Source organism: Doryrhamphus excisus, linkage group LG1, assembly GCF_037039965.1.
Source record: "Doryrhamphus excisus strain RoL-2023G ecotype Guam linkage group LG1, RoL_Dexc_Guam_v1.1, whole genome shotgun sequence".
NCBI lineage: Eukaryota > Metazoa > Chordata > Actinopteri > Syngnathiformes > Syngnathidae > Doryrhamphus > Doryrhamphus excisus.
The window spans coordinates 352,501-369,764 of NC_136357.1; the positions used below are offsets into that span (position 1 = coordinate 352,501).

At 45.1% G+C, this 17,264-nt stretch overlaps 2 protein-coding genes across 2 annotated transcripts; one reads left to right on the forward strand and one right to left on the reverse strand.

Annotated features, from left to right (window-relative positions):
* The first annotated feature begins 18 nt into the window (after positions 1-18).
* Positions 19-6,629, forward strand: amn1 (antagonist of mitotic exit network 1 homolog (S. cerevisiae)). Its single transcript, XM_058076152.2, has 4 exons — positions 19-177; positions 2,461-5,624; positions 6,004-6,054; positions 6,135-6,629. Exons 2-4 carry the CDS (start codon positions 2,495-2,497, stop codon positions 6,266-6,268), a joined length of 3,315 nt encoding a protein of 1,104 aa, XP_057932135.2. The 5' UTR covers positions 19-177; positions 2,461-2,494; the 3' UTR covers positions 6,269-6,629.
* On the reverse strand, positions 6,073-8,524 carry etfbkmt (electron transfer flavoprotein subunit beta lysine methyltransferase). The gene is made up of 3 exons (XM_058076153.2): positions 8,099-8,524; positions 7,889-8,019; positions 6,073-7,510 (listed from the first exon to the last, which is right to left on the reverse strand). The coding sequence occupies exons 1-3, from the start codon at positions 8,368-8,370 to the stop codon at positions 7,152-7,154; spliced, it is 762 nt and encodes a 253-aa protein (XP_057932136.2). The 5' UTR covers positions 8,371-8,524; the 3' UTR covers positions 6,073-7,151.
* Positions 8,525-17,264: the final 8,740 nt, after the last annotated feature.

The window sequence follows — 17,264 nt, forward strand, 5'->3', positions numbered from 1 at the left end:
ACGGAAGAGAAAGAGAAAGAGGGAGAGGAGGAAAGAACGCGAGAGTTCCGCTTCCTGGTCTCATGAGACGGCTGCTCTGCGGGAGCGTCCATGGGTGGATGGATTTTTGCCTGGAACTCGCCGACTTTAGCTTTGCGTTCTTCACACTCCTACTTGCCCTGGGGTTCAAGGAAAGGGGTAAGCACACGTTACTTTGATATTCCCCCCAAAACTGATATTGAGTTCGCTTCGTTGGCGCCGTGCAAACGGTTCGTAAACTTAGCTTTGCGGTACAGTTTGGAGTCCGTAAAAAGCAAACACTTTACGGAATTAAAGTGACCATGAGTGAAAACGCCACCGACTATGTGGTTCCGGGTGTTATCTCCACGCTGTCGTCAACTTTGACTATTAACTGTGTTAAGGTCACATTCTTAAATGAGATTTATTGTGTCGTTTGAGGAGTCCAAGCGTCCGGAGGCAGACCTTAGTCTTTAGCTTCGGCCCAGCAAGGATAAATATATATGTATATGTATATATATATGTATATATGTATGTATATATGTATATATGTGTATATATATATGTATGTATATATGTATGTATATATGTATATATGTGTATATATATATGTGTATATATATATGTGTATATATATATATGTATATATATATATATATTATATATATATGTATGTATAGATGGATAGATAGACTTCCTTTATTGTTGCCTTGGGTTTGCATGCACGGACAATTATTGCCATTCTTTCACATTTTCCATTGGAACATCATTCCCTTACTTTATCAAATTTCAATTCAGCAGAGCCTTAAAGTATAAAAAGCTACAAACCTTAAGCCATATCATGAAATAGACTTGAGTCAAAGCTTACCCGCCACCCCAGTGAGGATAAACCACATAGAAGATGGATGGATGGTGGCTGACCTTCCTCATGGGATGTCAGCCTCCTCCATTGCTACTAACTGCAACAAACACTTGCAAGTAATTACAACCGCTGGTGTTGAGGGAAGAGGTAGTCATCCACGACATTCCGACTGCACATTTATGACTCTTCTTTTGTTCACGCAGACATGGGACAAATGCTGCCCTGATAGCTTCCTTTCACGCTGTGGAAGAGGAGAAACTCCCCAAACTCCATTTGTACAAAGAATACCTTCAGATTCAAACTTTTTTTTTACGGCTGCCAATGATGTCACAGACGCCGGAACAATCTATTTCAAAGTAATAATAATAAACGTGAAAAAAGATAAGTTTTTGTACTTACTCATTGTAGGTCATGAAACTCACGCCAACTCACGCGTCGTACAGTGTGTAATACACATTATTTCACGGCACCAAAAAACCATATCTACGACACCGCGGCTGTGCAGGAAAATATGGCTACTGTTTACAAGAACTTCCTGTTTACAAGGCGAGTTGTCGCTTCAACATCTGCTCTCACGGGCGCAGTTTCCACAGCTGTAGAGGACACTCGCTGCAGCCCACACGGACTGGACCAGGACCAGGACCACTGCCGTGTAAGTGCGGCCTTAGGGTGGCGCATTGGTAGGGACACTTTGACCCACACCCCCGATACCACTGGGAACCACGGGGTTAAAGTGAACACCGTGGAGCATGCTCAGTGTGTCTACTGCTTGGAGAAAACGTAACCACACAACACGTACGTCACTTGGCACCTCGTGTTCATACACAACCATTTGGAGGGAAACGCACACACACACACACACTTGGCAATACACAACAGTAGGGACTCTTGAGCAACACTTGTAATTCCAAGTATTAGTATTAGTCAGTAACTTGATTTAGTAACCTGGTAGTACTAACAAGTTGACGTCTGAACGGCTAAACGTTAGCATAACAATGATTAAATGTTAAGAGGAAATCATTACATGCAAGATAGTGTGACCTCCCTAATGTGCTAGAAGGACATCAAGTCTCAGCAGCGTCTGGTAGGAAGAGTCCCTGTGTGTCATAGTAACGCCACTCGTACAACGCCAGGAAAAACCCTCACAAGCATGGATGTGAGTGGAGCTCATTGCGGCTGGTACTTTTAGGAAGTATACCCTATCATGTAATACCCTCATGTACCCTCGCACGCTTCTCCAGTAAAGCTTTTGCCAGCCAGTATCTTCTTCTGGGGGATAAGAGAGTGCGTGGTGTGTTCCAGACAAATTCCTTTGAGGTTGTTGCGTTAAGAATGGTGTTGTTTTTGGGACGGTTGTTGTGGTAATAATCGGTCATTCAGATGATGATGATAAATCGGTCGGGCCGGAAAGTTGCCCAGGCGGCGATTTGTTCCCTCGATCTTTCTGACTGCAAGCCACTAATCCACCGTATTGCCGTATAGCATTAGCTTTTTCCTTACACTTAAGTCTCTGAAATGAACTCTGCCAGTTAGTATGCTAACTAGGTCATCTTGGGCATGCTGCACATTTTAGAACATTTCTCAATTCTTCTTTCTTTCAGAAAGTTGGTTTCCATTCTCGCCGAGACGGAACTGATGAAAATGTACCTGACATGGATAAACGGGCAATTCCAAATCCTGAGGCCACTCCCGCATCCTTCAGCTCAACCTGCCAACAACGCGGCGAATCCAGGAGCCAACCAGAATGCCATCTCTTACAATGGAGCCTACCCCAGGGAACAAACATCCAACTGTCGCTTCACAGGAGTTCCTCAACGGACAGTTGGAGGCAACAACAATGGCTACCAGACGGCATATGTCACTGTGCAGAAACCCTCTTGCACTCCTCAAGTTGGACAACCTTTCCCCGTGCCGAGGCCAGCATTGCCACTTCGCAATGACGCGCCATTGTACCGGAACCAGTCCAATACGCTGCATTGCAACGGGTCATCGGGTACTCAGGCGTTTAGCTTGGCTAGCGTACAACCCACCAGGGTCCATCAGGGCACGTACCAGGTTGCAAAGCAACTTGTATCAGGAAATGGTGTCTTCTCTGCCACAGCTACTGCCCTTCAAGTCAGGCAAGGGATTGGCGGAGTCACATCTTCTTCTGCAAGCAACCTTTCTTTGGTCAACAACGCTGCACGAGGACCGCAGCCCTCCACCCACCCTGGACCACATAGTATGGCTTCTCTTCACAACATGGCTTCCAGCCTTCCACCAGGTAGGCAGATTTCACACGCCTCCAACTTGAATCAGAAAACACAAGCGTTCCCAACCCAGGTGGATGGCACTAAAACACTTGGGTCCCCGGCAGCAGGGACTCGGCACGACTCAAATGGGACACGTCTGCAAGCATCCGCTGACCTACAAAGTACGACAACGGGACTACACGGCGACTCCGGGAGGAAAAGTACAACAGCTAAGCCCGTTCATCCGCTGCTTACGCAATTGCTTCTGGCGTCGTTGCCTCAGAAAGCAAACGATAAATCCAATTCCTTAAGAGAAGTTGCTGTTGTGCATCCATTGACGCCACCTTGCAGTCAAGGCTCCGTGAACCACGCAAGCAAAGGTCCCACAACACCCGGGTCTCTTAGTGTACTTGGTGCGGACAAACAGAACAAGATCCAACAAGAACTTTGTAGGACGTCCCCTGAAATTTCAAGTGAGCCTCAGCTCAAAGAATGCCAGAGTATACCCGTGCAAGCTACCAGACTTGCACCTGACACTGCAGACCAGTGTGGTCAAACATCTGATAGAAGGTTGGTAACCCTTGAAGATCCAAAGGGCCGGGAGGAGAAGAGCAAAGGAAAGGACATTCCACCCGAGCCAACGGCCGGTAATTCCCAACTTTCCTCTCTTCCAACAAGACCGTGGACCCTTAAGGAATTACTTGGCTTGTTGGAGACTGAAGGACCTGAGATGCGACCAGATCAACCTAAAAATGTGGATCTTGTGAGACAACTAGTGTCTCTATTTTGGGATAAAAACTTTGGAAAACTGATGACTTTTGTTCAGACAACAATTTTACAGGACATCATTCAAGATGTCGTCTTGTATTGTGTGAAGGGTTTGAAGGAAGACAGTGTGGTCCTGTCACAGGTCCAGCCCAGGGACATAAGCCAACTAAAAAGCGCAAGTGTTCTTCAAGACGGGGATGTGTACTCCGAAGTACCCTACAGCTCATCATGGTTGAATCAAAACGAACAACTAGACGACATCGACAAAGAGTTTGGCCCCAACGTTTACCCCTTAGTGAGCGGCAAGCCGCCAGATGCAGGACCAACTGGCAGCGTTCCATCACCACCTGGGAGCGAGGTACCCGGTTCCCAAGCAGGAGACGGTAGTGCCCAGTCTGACCCCCTGTACTCCTTTCAAATTCAAGTTTTGCCACCAGAAGAAGCCAAAGCCGTCTTTGACCAATGCCATGGTGTCACCTTGCATGGTGAGCCAGAGCCAACCCCAAATCCTGCTGTGGCGGATGAGCCGCTCAAAGATCTCCCTTCCACGAGGGGCTCGCACACGGAGACCAGCCTACAGCAGTTCTGCTGCATGGAAAAGTGGAAGGAAACGGTCTGTGGCTCCAAAGCTTCACTGGGTAAATGCACGTGTGGTCAGGGTTCTGATCTGAGGAGCGAGCCAATGGACCGCCAAGACTTCATAACGCTACCTGACCTTCACCCCCACTCACCCTTGGAGTCTCAAAGTGAGAAGAGAACCAGCATGCCAGTCAGTCAGACGTTTGACTTAAGTGACTGCAAGGATGAAACTGATGACATGGACAAAGAAACGCTACATAAAAGCCTGCCAAGCATGGTAGTGGAACACCAGGACACAAACGTTTGCAGCACTGAGAAGGATCTTCACCACGACCAGATGCCTGATTATGAAGATTGCAAAGAAGCTCAGCTGGAACCTGCAGAGAGCCACCAATCCACCGATACGGACGTTAGTGGGGAAGAGTCTCCTGTGCTACCCCTTGATGGGAAGTGTGAACGAGCTCCAAAGGCATCTTCAGACATGACAAGCTCTTCTTTGGAACCAGAAATGCCGCGTCTTGGTCAGACTGGTGGTCAGACGGACGTTAGTCAAACTCCAACACAAGAAGGAGACTCAAGAAAACGGAAGCGACTAAGCAGTCCTAATACTCTCTTTCCATCCCTGAAGAAGTTGATTCAAACCAAAGCGCATGAAGATTCGCGCATTTCAAAAAGGAGGACCAGTTGTGTTCCCAAGACGGACTGTGAACCTTCAGGGTCGGGAAAAACCGTCCAGCTGGTGCTCTTCGGCTCATTACCTCAGGAAAGGCGGGCCATATCCAAGAGATGCCAGGAGACTGCGATGATTCCAGAGGTTGTTTATGCTAACGTCGGCCCCTTGAAGACCAGACCCGGAAAGGCCGCGTCCGCCCTGGATTACTCGGCTGCCAAAGGGATTCGTGCCAAAATGCTTTTGTCTCCTGGTAAAAGGAAGAACAGACTCAAACGGAAAGCAAAGAATGCCGTCCTCTCTTCAACTACCGACAGACAAAAGACTGGTTCCATAAAGGGCCAGGACTTTGGTGCCCACCTGGGAATGTCGGCTCATGACCGGAGAAGAAAGAAGGAACACGGAAGCCAGGCTCTCTTCCCCATCCAGGAGAACGTCCTGAAGTTCAACGTTTTGCCCAATAGCTTCAGCTTTGAAGACTCGAAGGGCAGCAAAGAAACCACAGAATGTTGTCCAGGTGGGTCCCTCTCTATCTGACTGTCAACGTGGGGCCATTTTGGGTACCCATAATGGGTGGTACCATTCCCCATGACTGCTGCAGACCTGCCAACCTCTGAGTACTCCACTCTAACCTTCTGGCCCCGTTGGTGTAGTCACCAGGCTGTCCTCCAAGGCCGTTTTCCAGCAAGGCCCAGGTACTAGGAAATGGCCTCGGTGATGGGGCATACAAGCGTATTAAAGGGTCCAAATGCGTGGCCAGTACACCAAATGCTTACATGTTGGCAGGTCTGTTCCAGAAGTTGGTGGTACATGAGTATTTTACATGCAATGAAATGTGCATTTGTTTGGATAGAAAATACCGAATGGTTTTCATGTAAGTCATGCCCCCCCCCCAGATAAACCTTCACCGGAATCCAAAAAGGAGACCCTCCATCAGAAAAGCATAGGTAGGACATTTCAGCATTGTGTACCTTTTATGTTTTAATAACATCAGCATGAAAAATCCTTTTTGTTGTCATTTTCACAGCTAATGTGTGGAATCCTCTTCCTGGAAAGGGGTGCGACCCCACACAGCGCCACGCCGCCCCCAGAAGCTCCGGTGTCTTTGCAGTGTTTCAGAAGAAGTACATGGAGATGTCCCAACTGTCGGTGACTCGGTAGCCGTGGATGTATTTATTTATTTGGAATCCTCTGAGGAAGGATGGATGGAGCTCTGATTTGTTAGCCAAAGTTTTAGTTGGTTCACGTGACCTCAAGGTATGCTTCCTGTTGCCTTAGAAGAACAAGTTGTCCTGTGACAGCCATGTTTATATTTTTATATAAAAATAGATCTTTTATTTTGGCCATTGGAGTTTTTTTTATATAAACCATGTGAACGGTTTACTTCAGCCGTATTTGATGTTTTATATTCAATGTAGTAAAACATGGAGGGTATTTCTTTTGGCAGTACAACCTGTAAGCGGGGCTTCCGGTTTTGTTGGACTCTGGTTGGTTTTGAGTCGTTCAATAAAAAAAAGCCGTCCTTCTGAATTCTTTGTTGCCGTTTTATCTGTACGGCCTTGGGAGGTTCGCACACGCTACGGACACGGAGACAATCCTGATAGTCAGTCCCTTATCCTTGTCTGGCCGCCACGGGATGGCTCCTTGGTGTGCCGCCTTGACGCCCCTCTACGTATTTCACCGGGAAGGCCAAGATGCTTGCAACTTTGTGTCTCCATTTGGGCTGATTGAGGGTTTATATGCATTCGGAATCGTTTAAAATCCTGGATTCACTTTGCATTTGTATTCTTCATGCCCGTGCTTGTGTTTAGGGATGTCTGAGATTGGGTTATGACCAAAGAAACATATGCTGATATTGTCATTATCAGTCGTTAACATCATTTTTTCCATGACCTACATTTTTTTTAACTTAAAAAGAAAAACACGGCAATAGACAATTTGACACTGAAAGCTGAGATGACATTTTTTCTTGAAATATGATTTCTTGGCATATCTTATCTTAAGCGCTGGTTAAGGTTTGTACAAGGTCCGTTAGAGAAAAGAATTATGTGTGAGTCTCATGAAAGTCCAGTTGAGGATGGTAAGACCAAACGCTGCTGCAGGTAAGACCATAGTTCTCCTCCTGTACAGACGTGGGCAGCTCAAAGCGGGCCAGTCTCCGAAGGCCGTTCTCCTGGAAGTGGGCTCTGCCGGGGTCTCCGATGAGAACTTGGCTGCGGTTGGTTTGAATGCAGCGATCCAACCACCCGTGAAGGCTGCGGGAAAGGACCTCGTCATAAAACATGTCACCGAGGAGGATCAGGTCAAAGCCGCCAGGAAACGAGCCAATCATGTTTCCTGTCACGCAGGTGGGCGCCTCCAGGCCGTTCAGCTCAAAGTTCATGCGGGTCGCCAGAGTGGCAACTGTGGAGAAAAAAAGTGACTGGCTTTTATATTCCAACATGGCCTGGCACCAAATTCACTTCTCTTCATAATCTGCAATAACACTTTTAATACAACCTGGTCCACCTAATTAGTCCTGGGAATGTTACATCCCAGTCCTGATGCTCTATTGGGGTGTTTCTGATGATCGGTCACAGGCCCAAAGTGCTTCCTACCGACAAACCATATAAGGAAGTCCACTCTCTGTGACGTCACACATCGTTTTGAGCCATCCCAAACTTCTTTCAGGGCTCACTTCCAAATGCGCTTCCAAACTCGTGATGTGAAACTTTGGCATGGTTTAACGGCAGAATCCAACATTCTAACCACATTTAGAATGTCCCGCCATGACAGTCTCACCGGGGTCGATGTCGTTAGCAAGGACATGAGCAGCTCCACTTCGCGTAGCCGCGATGGCTGAAGCCCCACAGCCGCTGCCCACATCCAAGACTGACTTTCCCTGACACACGCCGGGATTGTCCAGGAGAAACCTACAGGGAGACACCAGGTTAGTTCGTCTAGCTAAAAAGCAAAACTAAACAATTGATGCTACTTCATAAAAAGAGTTACCTTGAAAGCGCCTGCCCGCCTGGCCAGTATATGGCCCAATATGGGTCCTCGAAGGGCCAAAGTTCTGGTCTTTCAAACCAAAATCTACACTTTGGGGTAAAAAGTCTTAACTTGATCTCTGGTGTCAAGTTGTCCTCTTCGACAGTTTGTGTATTCTCTGAAATCAACCTTCTAATGGCCTCATCGCTCAGGCGTTTGATCGGAGTTGGCCTGGGGGCGGTGACCGATTTTAAACGACTAAAAAGTCTACAAGTGCTTAAAGGCTTCAACATGCTGTGGCTAATCTGGCTGCTATGCTACTCACACTATTCAAGCGGATATTTTATATTATTATATATTTAAATCTTACATATGAGCTCACGTTATAACGGCCATACTCATGAAAACACCTCCACAGGAAGACAACGTTGGAAAAACGGTGCCTTGGTTAACTAGTCCGTCGTCGTGTAGAAACGTGTGTCAGCAACAAGGTTCCGCTTGATGGATGTCCTACAGCTAATATTGAAATGTGTCATGACACAGCAAAATAAACTAGCACAAAGCATAATTGTCGTTTGAAATTAAAAGCAAAGAAAAGATAATGAATCCACATGCTTTACTGTTTACTCATATTTATGTATTCATCGATTAGAATGGAGTCCAAACCACAAGGTGAAGTGAACACGTCATTATTTGACCACTTTGAGCAGTCTATTTAAAGTGCGAGTATTCACTGCCTAGTTACAAAAAGTAATACAAATATGAAAATACACTCAATATCTAAAACGCAGGTTGTGGAAGCAGTTAAAATACTATGGGAATTGATGGGGGGTGGGGGAGGGTTTGAAAGACACAATACATGCCTTGGATAGCACATCCTGTTGTTTATTATACTGAGCCCCCCCACACACACTCCCACGCAGCCTCCTTATCTGGATGATTCCCACAGCATTATCGGGTTGAAGGACACGTCTCCAGTCTTGGGAGCGAGAGCAGGTGCTGCTAAGTTTGAGGGAGCCCACACAAACATCAGACATCCGATGGGAGGACACATGAAGGCGACCTTCTGGCTGTCTTCCTCCCGTGTGCTGGCATTGCAGTTGTTTTGGATTCACTCCACTTATTTCTTGATCTACGCCGAAAAGAATCCGCGTGGGACTTGCACTTAAAAAGAGTTGGTCCCAACACAATAAAGCCAAAATATTACAGAACTAGAGGAAACAAACGTACAAGAAGAAAGTTGAAATGGTTGTAAAAATGACAAAAATGCACAGCAAAAACCATCTGGAATCCTAAGAGCATAAAGTCCAAAAATATGACAACATTCTGAAGACTCATTGAAAGGTGATGAAATGTAGTATTTGACTTTGGTCACTAGGTGGCAGTAATGTTTGGTGAGGATGAGCATCAGCTTTTATTGCAGGTTTGATTGATGTCACAACAGAATATAATAATCAGAATAATAACACAGCAACTGTTGTCAAAGCTAAAACGCAACCCTGAACTCATTCTCCACGTCTGGAATTAGGACCAGAGACAGCTGGGATAGGCTCCAGCTGTGTCCTATTTTTTAAGTGTGTCCTGTTTATGGATTGTTTGTTTCTTTTGGCTTTTTTCCTGATTTTGGCGTCGCCAGTGTGTTCATACTTATTTTCTCTTATTATGTCTACTATATTTTGGAATAAGAATGTAAACTATATGACTATGTGACTATGTGGGGGTTAGTTCATGGCTCTAATAATGTTGGAGAAACACATTTCTTTCCATGTTTTAACTATGTTCTAACTAGGAAAACATGATATATTAAAAATGCTGGAGAAACCCCCAGTTTATGGTTTATTGCTTCCAGACATGACTGTGAATTCCCTTTTTATGAATAGAATGATTTGGGGGATCACCAAGATGTTTTCTGGCAAAATTGAGCCCAGCCTTAATGTTGTTTTGGTCTGGGAAGTCTGCCATGCATCCGGTACGCTGGCATCCCAAAGCTTTTCCAGACTGATGGATCCCGATGAATCAGAGTGAAGTAATGTTGTAATGGAGGCCATGTACTACTTTGGAAACAAGTGGCTGCATTGGGATGAAAGTCATAGTACATAAGGTGTATTTTAATAATGTAATAATACCCACTAGATAGTACATGAGGTGTATTTCAATAATGTAATAATAGCCACTAGATAGTACATGAGGTGTATTTCAATAATCTAATAATACCCACTAGATAGTACATGAGGTGTATTTCAATAATGTAATAATAGCCACTAGATAGTACATCAGGTGTATTTCAATAATGTAATAATAGCCACTAGATAGTACATGAGGTGTATTTCAATAATGTAATAATAGCCACTAGATAGTACATGAGGTGTATTTCAATAATGTAATAATACCCACTAGATAGTACATGAGGTGTATTTCAATAATGTAATAATAGCCACTAGATAGTACATCAGGTGTATTTCAATAATGTAATAATAGCCACTAGATAGTACATGAGGTGTATTTCAATAATGTAATAATAGCCACTAGATAGTACATAAAATGTATTTTAATAATCTAATAATAGCCACTAGATAGTACATGAGGTGTATTTCAATAATGTAATAATAGCCACTAGATAGTACATGAGGTGTATTTTAATAAAGTAATAATAGCCACTAGATAGTACATAGGGTGTATTTCAATAATGTAATAATACCCACTAGATAGTACATAGGGTGTATTTCAATAATGTAATAATAGCCACTAGATAGTACATGAGGTGTATTTCAATAATGTAATAATACCCACTAGATAGTACATGAGGTGTATTTCAATAATGTAATAATAGCCACTAGATAGTACATGAGGTGTATTTCAATAATCTAATAATAGCCACTAGATAGTACATGAGGTGTATTTCAATAATGTAATAATAGCCACTAGATAGTACATAAGGTGTATTTTAATAATGTAATAATAGCCACTAGATAGTACATAAGGTGTATTTCAATAATGTAATAATAGCCACTAGATAGTACATCAGGTGTATTTCAATAATGTAATAATAGCCACTAGATAGTACATCAGGTGTATTTCAATAATGTAATAATAGCCACTAGATAGTACATGAGGTGTATTTCAATAATGTAATAATAGCCACTAGATAGTACATGAGGTGTATTTCAATAATGTAATAATAGCCACTAGATAGTACATAAAATGTATTTTAATAATCTAATAATAGCCACTAGATAGTACATGAGGTGTATTTCAATAATGTAATAATAGCCACTAGATAGTACATAGGGTGTATTTCAATAATGTAATAATAGCCACTAGATAGTACATAAGGTGTATTTCAATAATGTAATAATAGCCACTAGATAGTACATGAGGTGTATTTCAATAATGTAATAATAGCAGAGAGATATTAAGATACACTTGTAGTCAAGATGATTAATGACCCTGATGATTAATGACCCTGATTGATGACCTGTCATGACGTCATCACCATGTGCCGGAAGCGGCGTCATCACCATGTGCCGGAAGTGGCGTCATCACCGTGTGCCGGAAGTGGCGTCATCACTCTGTACCGGAAGTGGTATCATCACCGTGTGCCGGATGTGACGTCATCCCCGCGCTCCGGATGTGATGTCATCACCGTGCGCCAAAGTGCCGGACATGGCGCCATCGCCACGTGGCGGCCGTGACGATGTCGCCACGTGCCGAACATGGCGCCATCACCGCGCAGCGGCCTACAAAATACCCGAGATCGATTTATCGACTAATTTGGATGAAATATTGGTGTAATTAATACAATAAGATATATTATTTATAATTAATTGTAAACCACCCCTACCCCTCCCGTCAGTCCTCACACAGCCCTTCTTTGTCGATCCATCGGGCCGGTTTTCTCTTATGTGTTTTCTGTATGTGAATCAATTTTAAAAAACATGTGAAGGAATTAAATAATGAACGCCTTACCTCGTAGATCCACCGGCATCTCCGTCCGTCCATCAGGCGTGTGGGTGTAAACTCTGATAGAACCGCTTTTGGAGATCCTCAGAGTCTAACCTCAGATCCGAGCCCCCCGTCCTCATCACACATCCCTAGTCACAGTATTTTAACAAAGGGCCGACTGCAGCTTCAGGCGTGAGCGCCTTAACAAATGGCCGTCCGCTTCTTCAGGGATGTGTGTGCGTGTGGGCTGCCTAAGGCAACCCGTGAATGTGCGACCGGGTGCTTTCATTTGTTAAAAACATAGACGTTTGACCCCCCTCGTACTTTATCAAACGGTCGACAGCTTCTCCGGATGTGTGTGAGTGTGCGGCCTAAGGCATCCCGTGACCGCGCGACCGGGGGTTTTATTTGTTAAAAAACATACATTGTTAAAAAACCTCCACGTGCGAGGGGACGACTTAGACATGTACGGGCATGTCCGGATTTTAAAAAACTACCGCTGTGTCAGCATGGCGTATCGGGGGGATGTGGGGGCGTGGGGCACAATAAGCCACAAAACCTAGATCCAGATGAGACGGCCTCATTGTACTCAAAACTCGTCCGTCTTCATGAAAGCATTCTACCCCCCGACAGTATTCCACGGGTAGAAAACAAGATCAACAGTCAACCAAAAGTCATTACCTACATACACTTCTGCAGAGAACTCAACACATTTGTGATGAAACCTGGTGACTATGCGTCGTTTTGTTGTATAACTTAAAACCAAACCTTTAACTTCAAGAATCCAATCAATTACTGGCGTTATATTTTTGTAGATATTGTAAAAGCAGGAGTTCATCCACAACGTGAGTACTTATGACAAAATTTAAGTCGGCGATATTGACATTGTTTTAATTGACGGCGTTATGACTTGTAGCGGACTTTGATGAGGAGTTGCCGCAGGTGGAAGTTGGTAAGTACTGATTTGCATTAAGTTTGGACCATAAGCCTAGTAAAGCTTATTTTAAAACATCAGCTACAGAGCTATGTGTTACAAGATGTATGACTTTAAAAACATCAATTACAGCGCTACACAAAGTTGCGGAAGGGCAATTTTGCGGAACGTTCAAAGACCGGAGAGAAGGTGATCATACAAAGGAGAATGATTTTGAACCACATGGTCACCGAATGAGTGTTGAAGCGCATCGACGGGACTTGGGTATGTATCGATCTACATCAAGTTAACAACGAGGCTCGTGATGACATTTAAACGTGAATTACAGGGTTAAGCAACATCGCAAAGGAGTGTGTAGAAGCGGATGGAGGTCGTGAGAAAGATCTGGCTTCTGTGGTGACAGATCAGGGGGGTGTGACCAAGACTCTGATGATAAACCAGGTAATGTGTGTAATTGATGATGCAATACAATATCCGATCATTATAATATGGTGATATCCGGTCATTATAATAACGATGGTGATATTATTCCTTCGCAGAAAGAAGCAGAGGTCGGGGTAAACGACAAAGCAGAGGAGCGGCGGATCGAAAGAAAAGAATCAGAGCTGGAAAGTTGTTGATGAAAAGTCTTCTCACTCACGTGCTTCACATCTTAGCTGAAGTCTGGTAATGTGGAGCGTTTTTTTGTTTTTGTCAGACCTGTGGATTTTAATATGGATGAGGGTTACCCCGCTGATGTACCGTGTGGACTGGCGGATGTCATAAACGAGTTAAATAGAATCCCCAACGAGCAAAATGACCCACTACCCGAAACAAACGATCATTATGATGCTGGTGATGATCCTTTTTTGCTATCAGGCAAATCGCAGACTTTGAAGACTTTTTTAATCCGCTTGAAAGAGCGCTCGAGCGGCTTAATCAGCCATCAGCGTCTGGTTGTATGCACGACGAGCCGTCCTCACAAGCCGGGGGAGGTCTGGCCGAGCCACAGAGACCGTTTCAACAATGTGGAAATAAGACGTGTGCTAAACATTCCCCCTCCTGAGCGTGTACCTAACTTTGCGACCTTCTACGTAGGTGTTATGGAACACGTGAATGATTTAGTCGATAGAGCTATAGGTGTTTCAGCACCGGGCGATGTTGTGCAGCTGGAGTTGATGGGGGAGGGATTGAGACAACACATAGTCGTCCCAGCGACGGATGACCCTAACGATATCAGAACCGCGTTTCAAGATTTACTGGATCGATTGGTACAATCCAATCTAGAAGTCATGACCGATGCTGGTTTAGAACTCGTCATGCAGGTGGTACGCGACCAGAGAGGTGGGGGAAAACGCAAGTTGGGGAATACACTTGATTGTGAAATCATCCAAAAGAAAAAACGGCATTTGTACACTCTGTACAATAGAGATCAATTATGCTTCGCCACCATTACAGCTCTGATGCTAGATAGCCATCAGACGGTAGAGTCAGACGGTTGCCAGGCAACGGGGTCGGCACCTACAGCATTGTGTAGGCTTGAGCGAACATACCCCGGTGGGTTTTAATGACATCCATAAATTTGAGACGGTTCTGAATCGTAAAATTGTTGTCTTGTACAGAAATGAGGGATTTACACCGCTTTGTCATTTTGAGACAAATTTCTCCAAATCGACAGACACATTGTTTTTGTTTTTGGCGCAGAATCACTACTACGGTGTAAAATCAGCAGCGGCTTTTGTCGGGCGCAGGTATTTCTGCCATTTTTGCTACAAAGGTCACGACAATCTCAACACACATCGATGTCAATGGCATTGCCCCGTTTGCACCGCACACGACTGCATGCGGCAGGAGATGGCCGGAGTTTACTGCTCCGATTGTCGCAAAGTATGCCGCACCAAAGTTTGTTTTGCCAAACACAAGGAGCGCAAACACACGACCAAAAGCGGGGTCCGCGTTAGCACGTGCGACTTGTGGAAAAGGTGTGATCAATGCAATAGGACGTACTACGTCAACAAGAACAAACCCCCCAGAAAGCATGTATGTCCTGTTAGACGATGTCAGACCTGCAACGAACAAATGCCTCGTGATAATGATGCAACCCCCCACCTGTGTTTCATGCAACCGCTAACGACAGAAAAACCATGCGATAGCCTGATATTCTATGATTTTGAAACCTGCGTTGATCAAAACAACAAACACGTCCCTTACCTGGTGTGTACAAAAACATTGGGCGGAACTGAGCTGAGTTGGTTTGGGGTGGACTGCGTCAAAACATTTCTCCTCCACTTCAGGAGAGATAAGTTTAAAGGGTCGACTTTAATAGCTCACAACGCAAGAGGATTTGACAGCTATTTGATCCTCAATCAAATGATAGAGATGAAACTCACGCCATCCATTATCATGACGGGGAGTAAAGTTCTGAGTTTTACAGACCAAGATTACAATTTAAAGTACATCGATTCGCTGTCGTTCCTCACCATGCGACTCAGCGCCATGCCCAAAGCCTTAGGGTTTGAAAATCAAACTAAAGGTTATTTTCCACACGAGTTCAGCTCCATGGAGCACCTAAAGTACGTACTAAAGTACTAAAACACGGTTGCTATACCGCCGCCAGACAATTATGCGCGTCAACACAAATCATACTCACAAGCGGGCATCCAATATTTGGAATGGGTTGCTCACAGCGAAAAAGTGTTCATTAAACACGCGCGGAACTCTGGTGAAAAAAAGATTGGCGAGTACTTTGTAGACGGTTATGCCGAGTCAGGGGGTATAAAATATGTCTGGGAGTTCCTGGGGTGTTTTTTTCACGGATGCTCCGATTGTTTTCAACCGTCTGAGATTTGTCCATTGACGAATCGCCCCTTTCAGGAGCTGCGTGACAAAACTGAGAAGAAATTAGAGGCGTTAAAGACCAAACACGGGACGCGTGTCACGGTAATGAAGGAGCACGAGTGGGATAACATGAAAAAGACGCATCCGGGGGTGCAGGCGTTCCTGCGTAACTATAACCCTCCGGAGCCTCTTTCACCGCGGCAGGCCTTTTTCGGGGGTCGAACGAGTGCGTTTACTCTAAGGTATACGGCTGTGCAAAACGAACGCGTGATGTACGTTGATGTCACTTCCCTGTATCCTTATGTGAACAGCAACTTTGCTTACCCGCTAGGTCACCCCCGCGTTATCCGCAGAGACTTTGATGACCCGCGAAACTATTACGGTCTCATTAAAGCGAAAATGTACCCGCCTAGAGGCCTTTTCTTTCCTGTTCTTCCGCACAAAACATCCAAGGGGAAACTGGTGTTTCCACTATGTCGTACATGTGCCGAAACAAACAACCAGGAGGGGGCGTGTTCCCATGATGATGACAAGAGGGCTCTGACCGGTGTGTGGGTCACGGTTGAATTCAACAAAGCCGTTGAATTAGGTTACAGGGTGGCCGCGATTATGGAGGTGTGGCATTTTGAAAGGTCTAGCGACGCCATCTTTGTGGATTATATGCATACTTTTCTGAAGGGGAAACAGGAGGCCTCCGGGTACCCCCCCGGTGTGGTTGATGATGAAAGCAGAGAAAAGTACCTACGCGACTACCAAACCCATCAGGGTATCCGCTTAGACCCGTCTAAAATCAAACCAAACCCGGCAAAGAGACAGATGTCTAAACTCTTTCTGAATTCTCTTTGGGGGAAACTAGGACAGAGGGATAATTTAGCCCAAACCCAACTCGTCAGAAACCCTGACCATGTTTTCGGGTAAATATGAACTCAAGTACTTTTCCTTCCTCAACGATGATGTGGCGATGATACAGTATAATTACAATCGGCGTTACATCAAGCCCTCCGGTAAATCCTCCAACATCTTTTACGCCTGTTTTACAACGCCGTACGCCAGGATGTTAATGTACAGGTACCTGGAGCAGGTACCTGGAGCAGGTACCTGGAGCAGGTACCTGGAGCAGGTACCTGGAGCAGGTACCTGGAGCAGGTACCTGGAGCAGGTACCTGGAGCAGGTACCTGGAGCAGGTACCTGGAGCAGGTACCTGGAGCAGGTACCTGGAGCAGGTACCTGGAGCAGGTACCTGGAGCAGGTACCTGGAGCAGCTACAGACGCGGGTTCTTTACACTGACACAGACAGCCTTATTTACGTCGTTAAAGAGGGGGAGACACCTCTCCCGCTGGGGGATTACTTGGGTGATTTGACGGACGAACTGAACGGTGACAGCATTCAGGAGTTTGTCGCAGCCGGTCCTAAAAGCTACGCTTACCAAACCCGCGACAGCGGGAAAACTGTGTTGAAGGTGAAAGGTATCACACAAACGCAAGAGTGCTGC

Coding starts and splice junctions, on each gene's coding strand:
- amn1 (XM_058076152.2), top strand. CDS start 2,495: ATGAAAATGTACCTGACATGGATAAACGGGCAATTCCAAATCCTGAGG. Junction 5,625..6,003: donor AACCACAGAATGTTGTCCAG/GTGGGTCCCTCT, acceptor CCCCCCCCCCAG/ATAAACCTTCACCGGAATCC. Junction 6,055..6,134: donor CCTCCATCAGAAAAGCATAG/GTAGGACATTTC, acceptor TCATTTTCACAG/CTAATGTGTGGAATCCTCTT.
- etfbkmt (XM_058076153.2), bottom strand. CDS start 8,370: ATGTTGAAGCCTTTAAGCACTTGTAGACTTTTTAGTCGTTTAAAATCG. Junction 8,020..8,098: donor GGCGGGCAGGCGCTTTCAAG/GTAACTCTTTTT, acceptor GTCTCCCTGTAG/GTTTCTCCTGGACAATCCCG. Junction 7,511..7,888: donor TGCTAACGACATCGACCCCG/GTGAGACTGTCA, acceptor TTTTCTCCACAG/TTGCCACTCTGGCGACCCGC.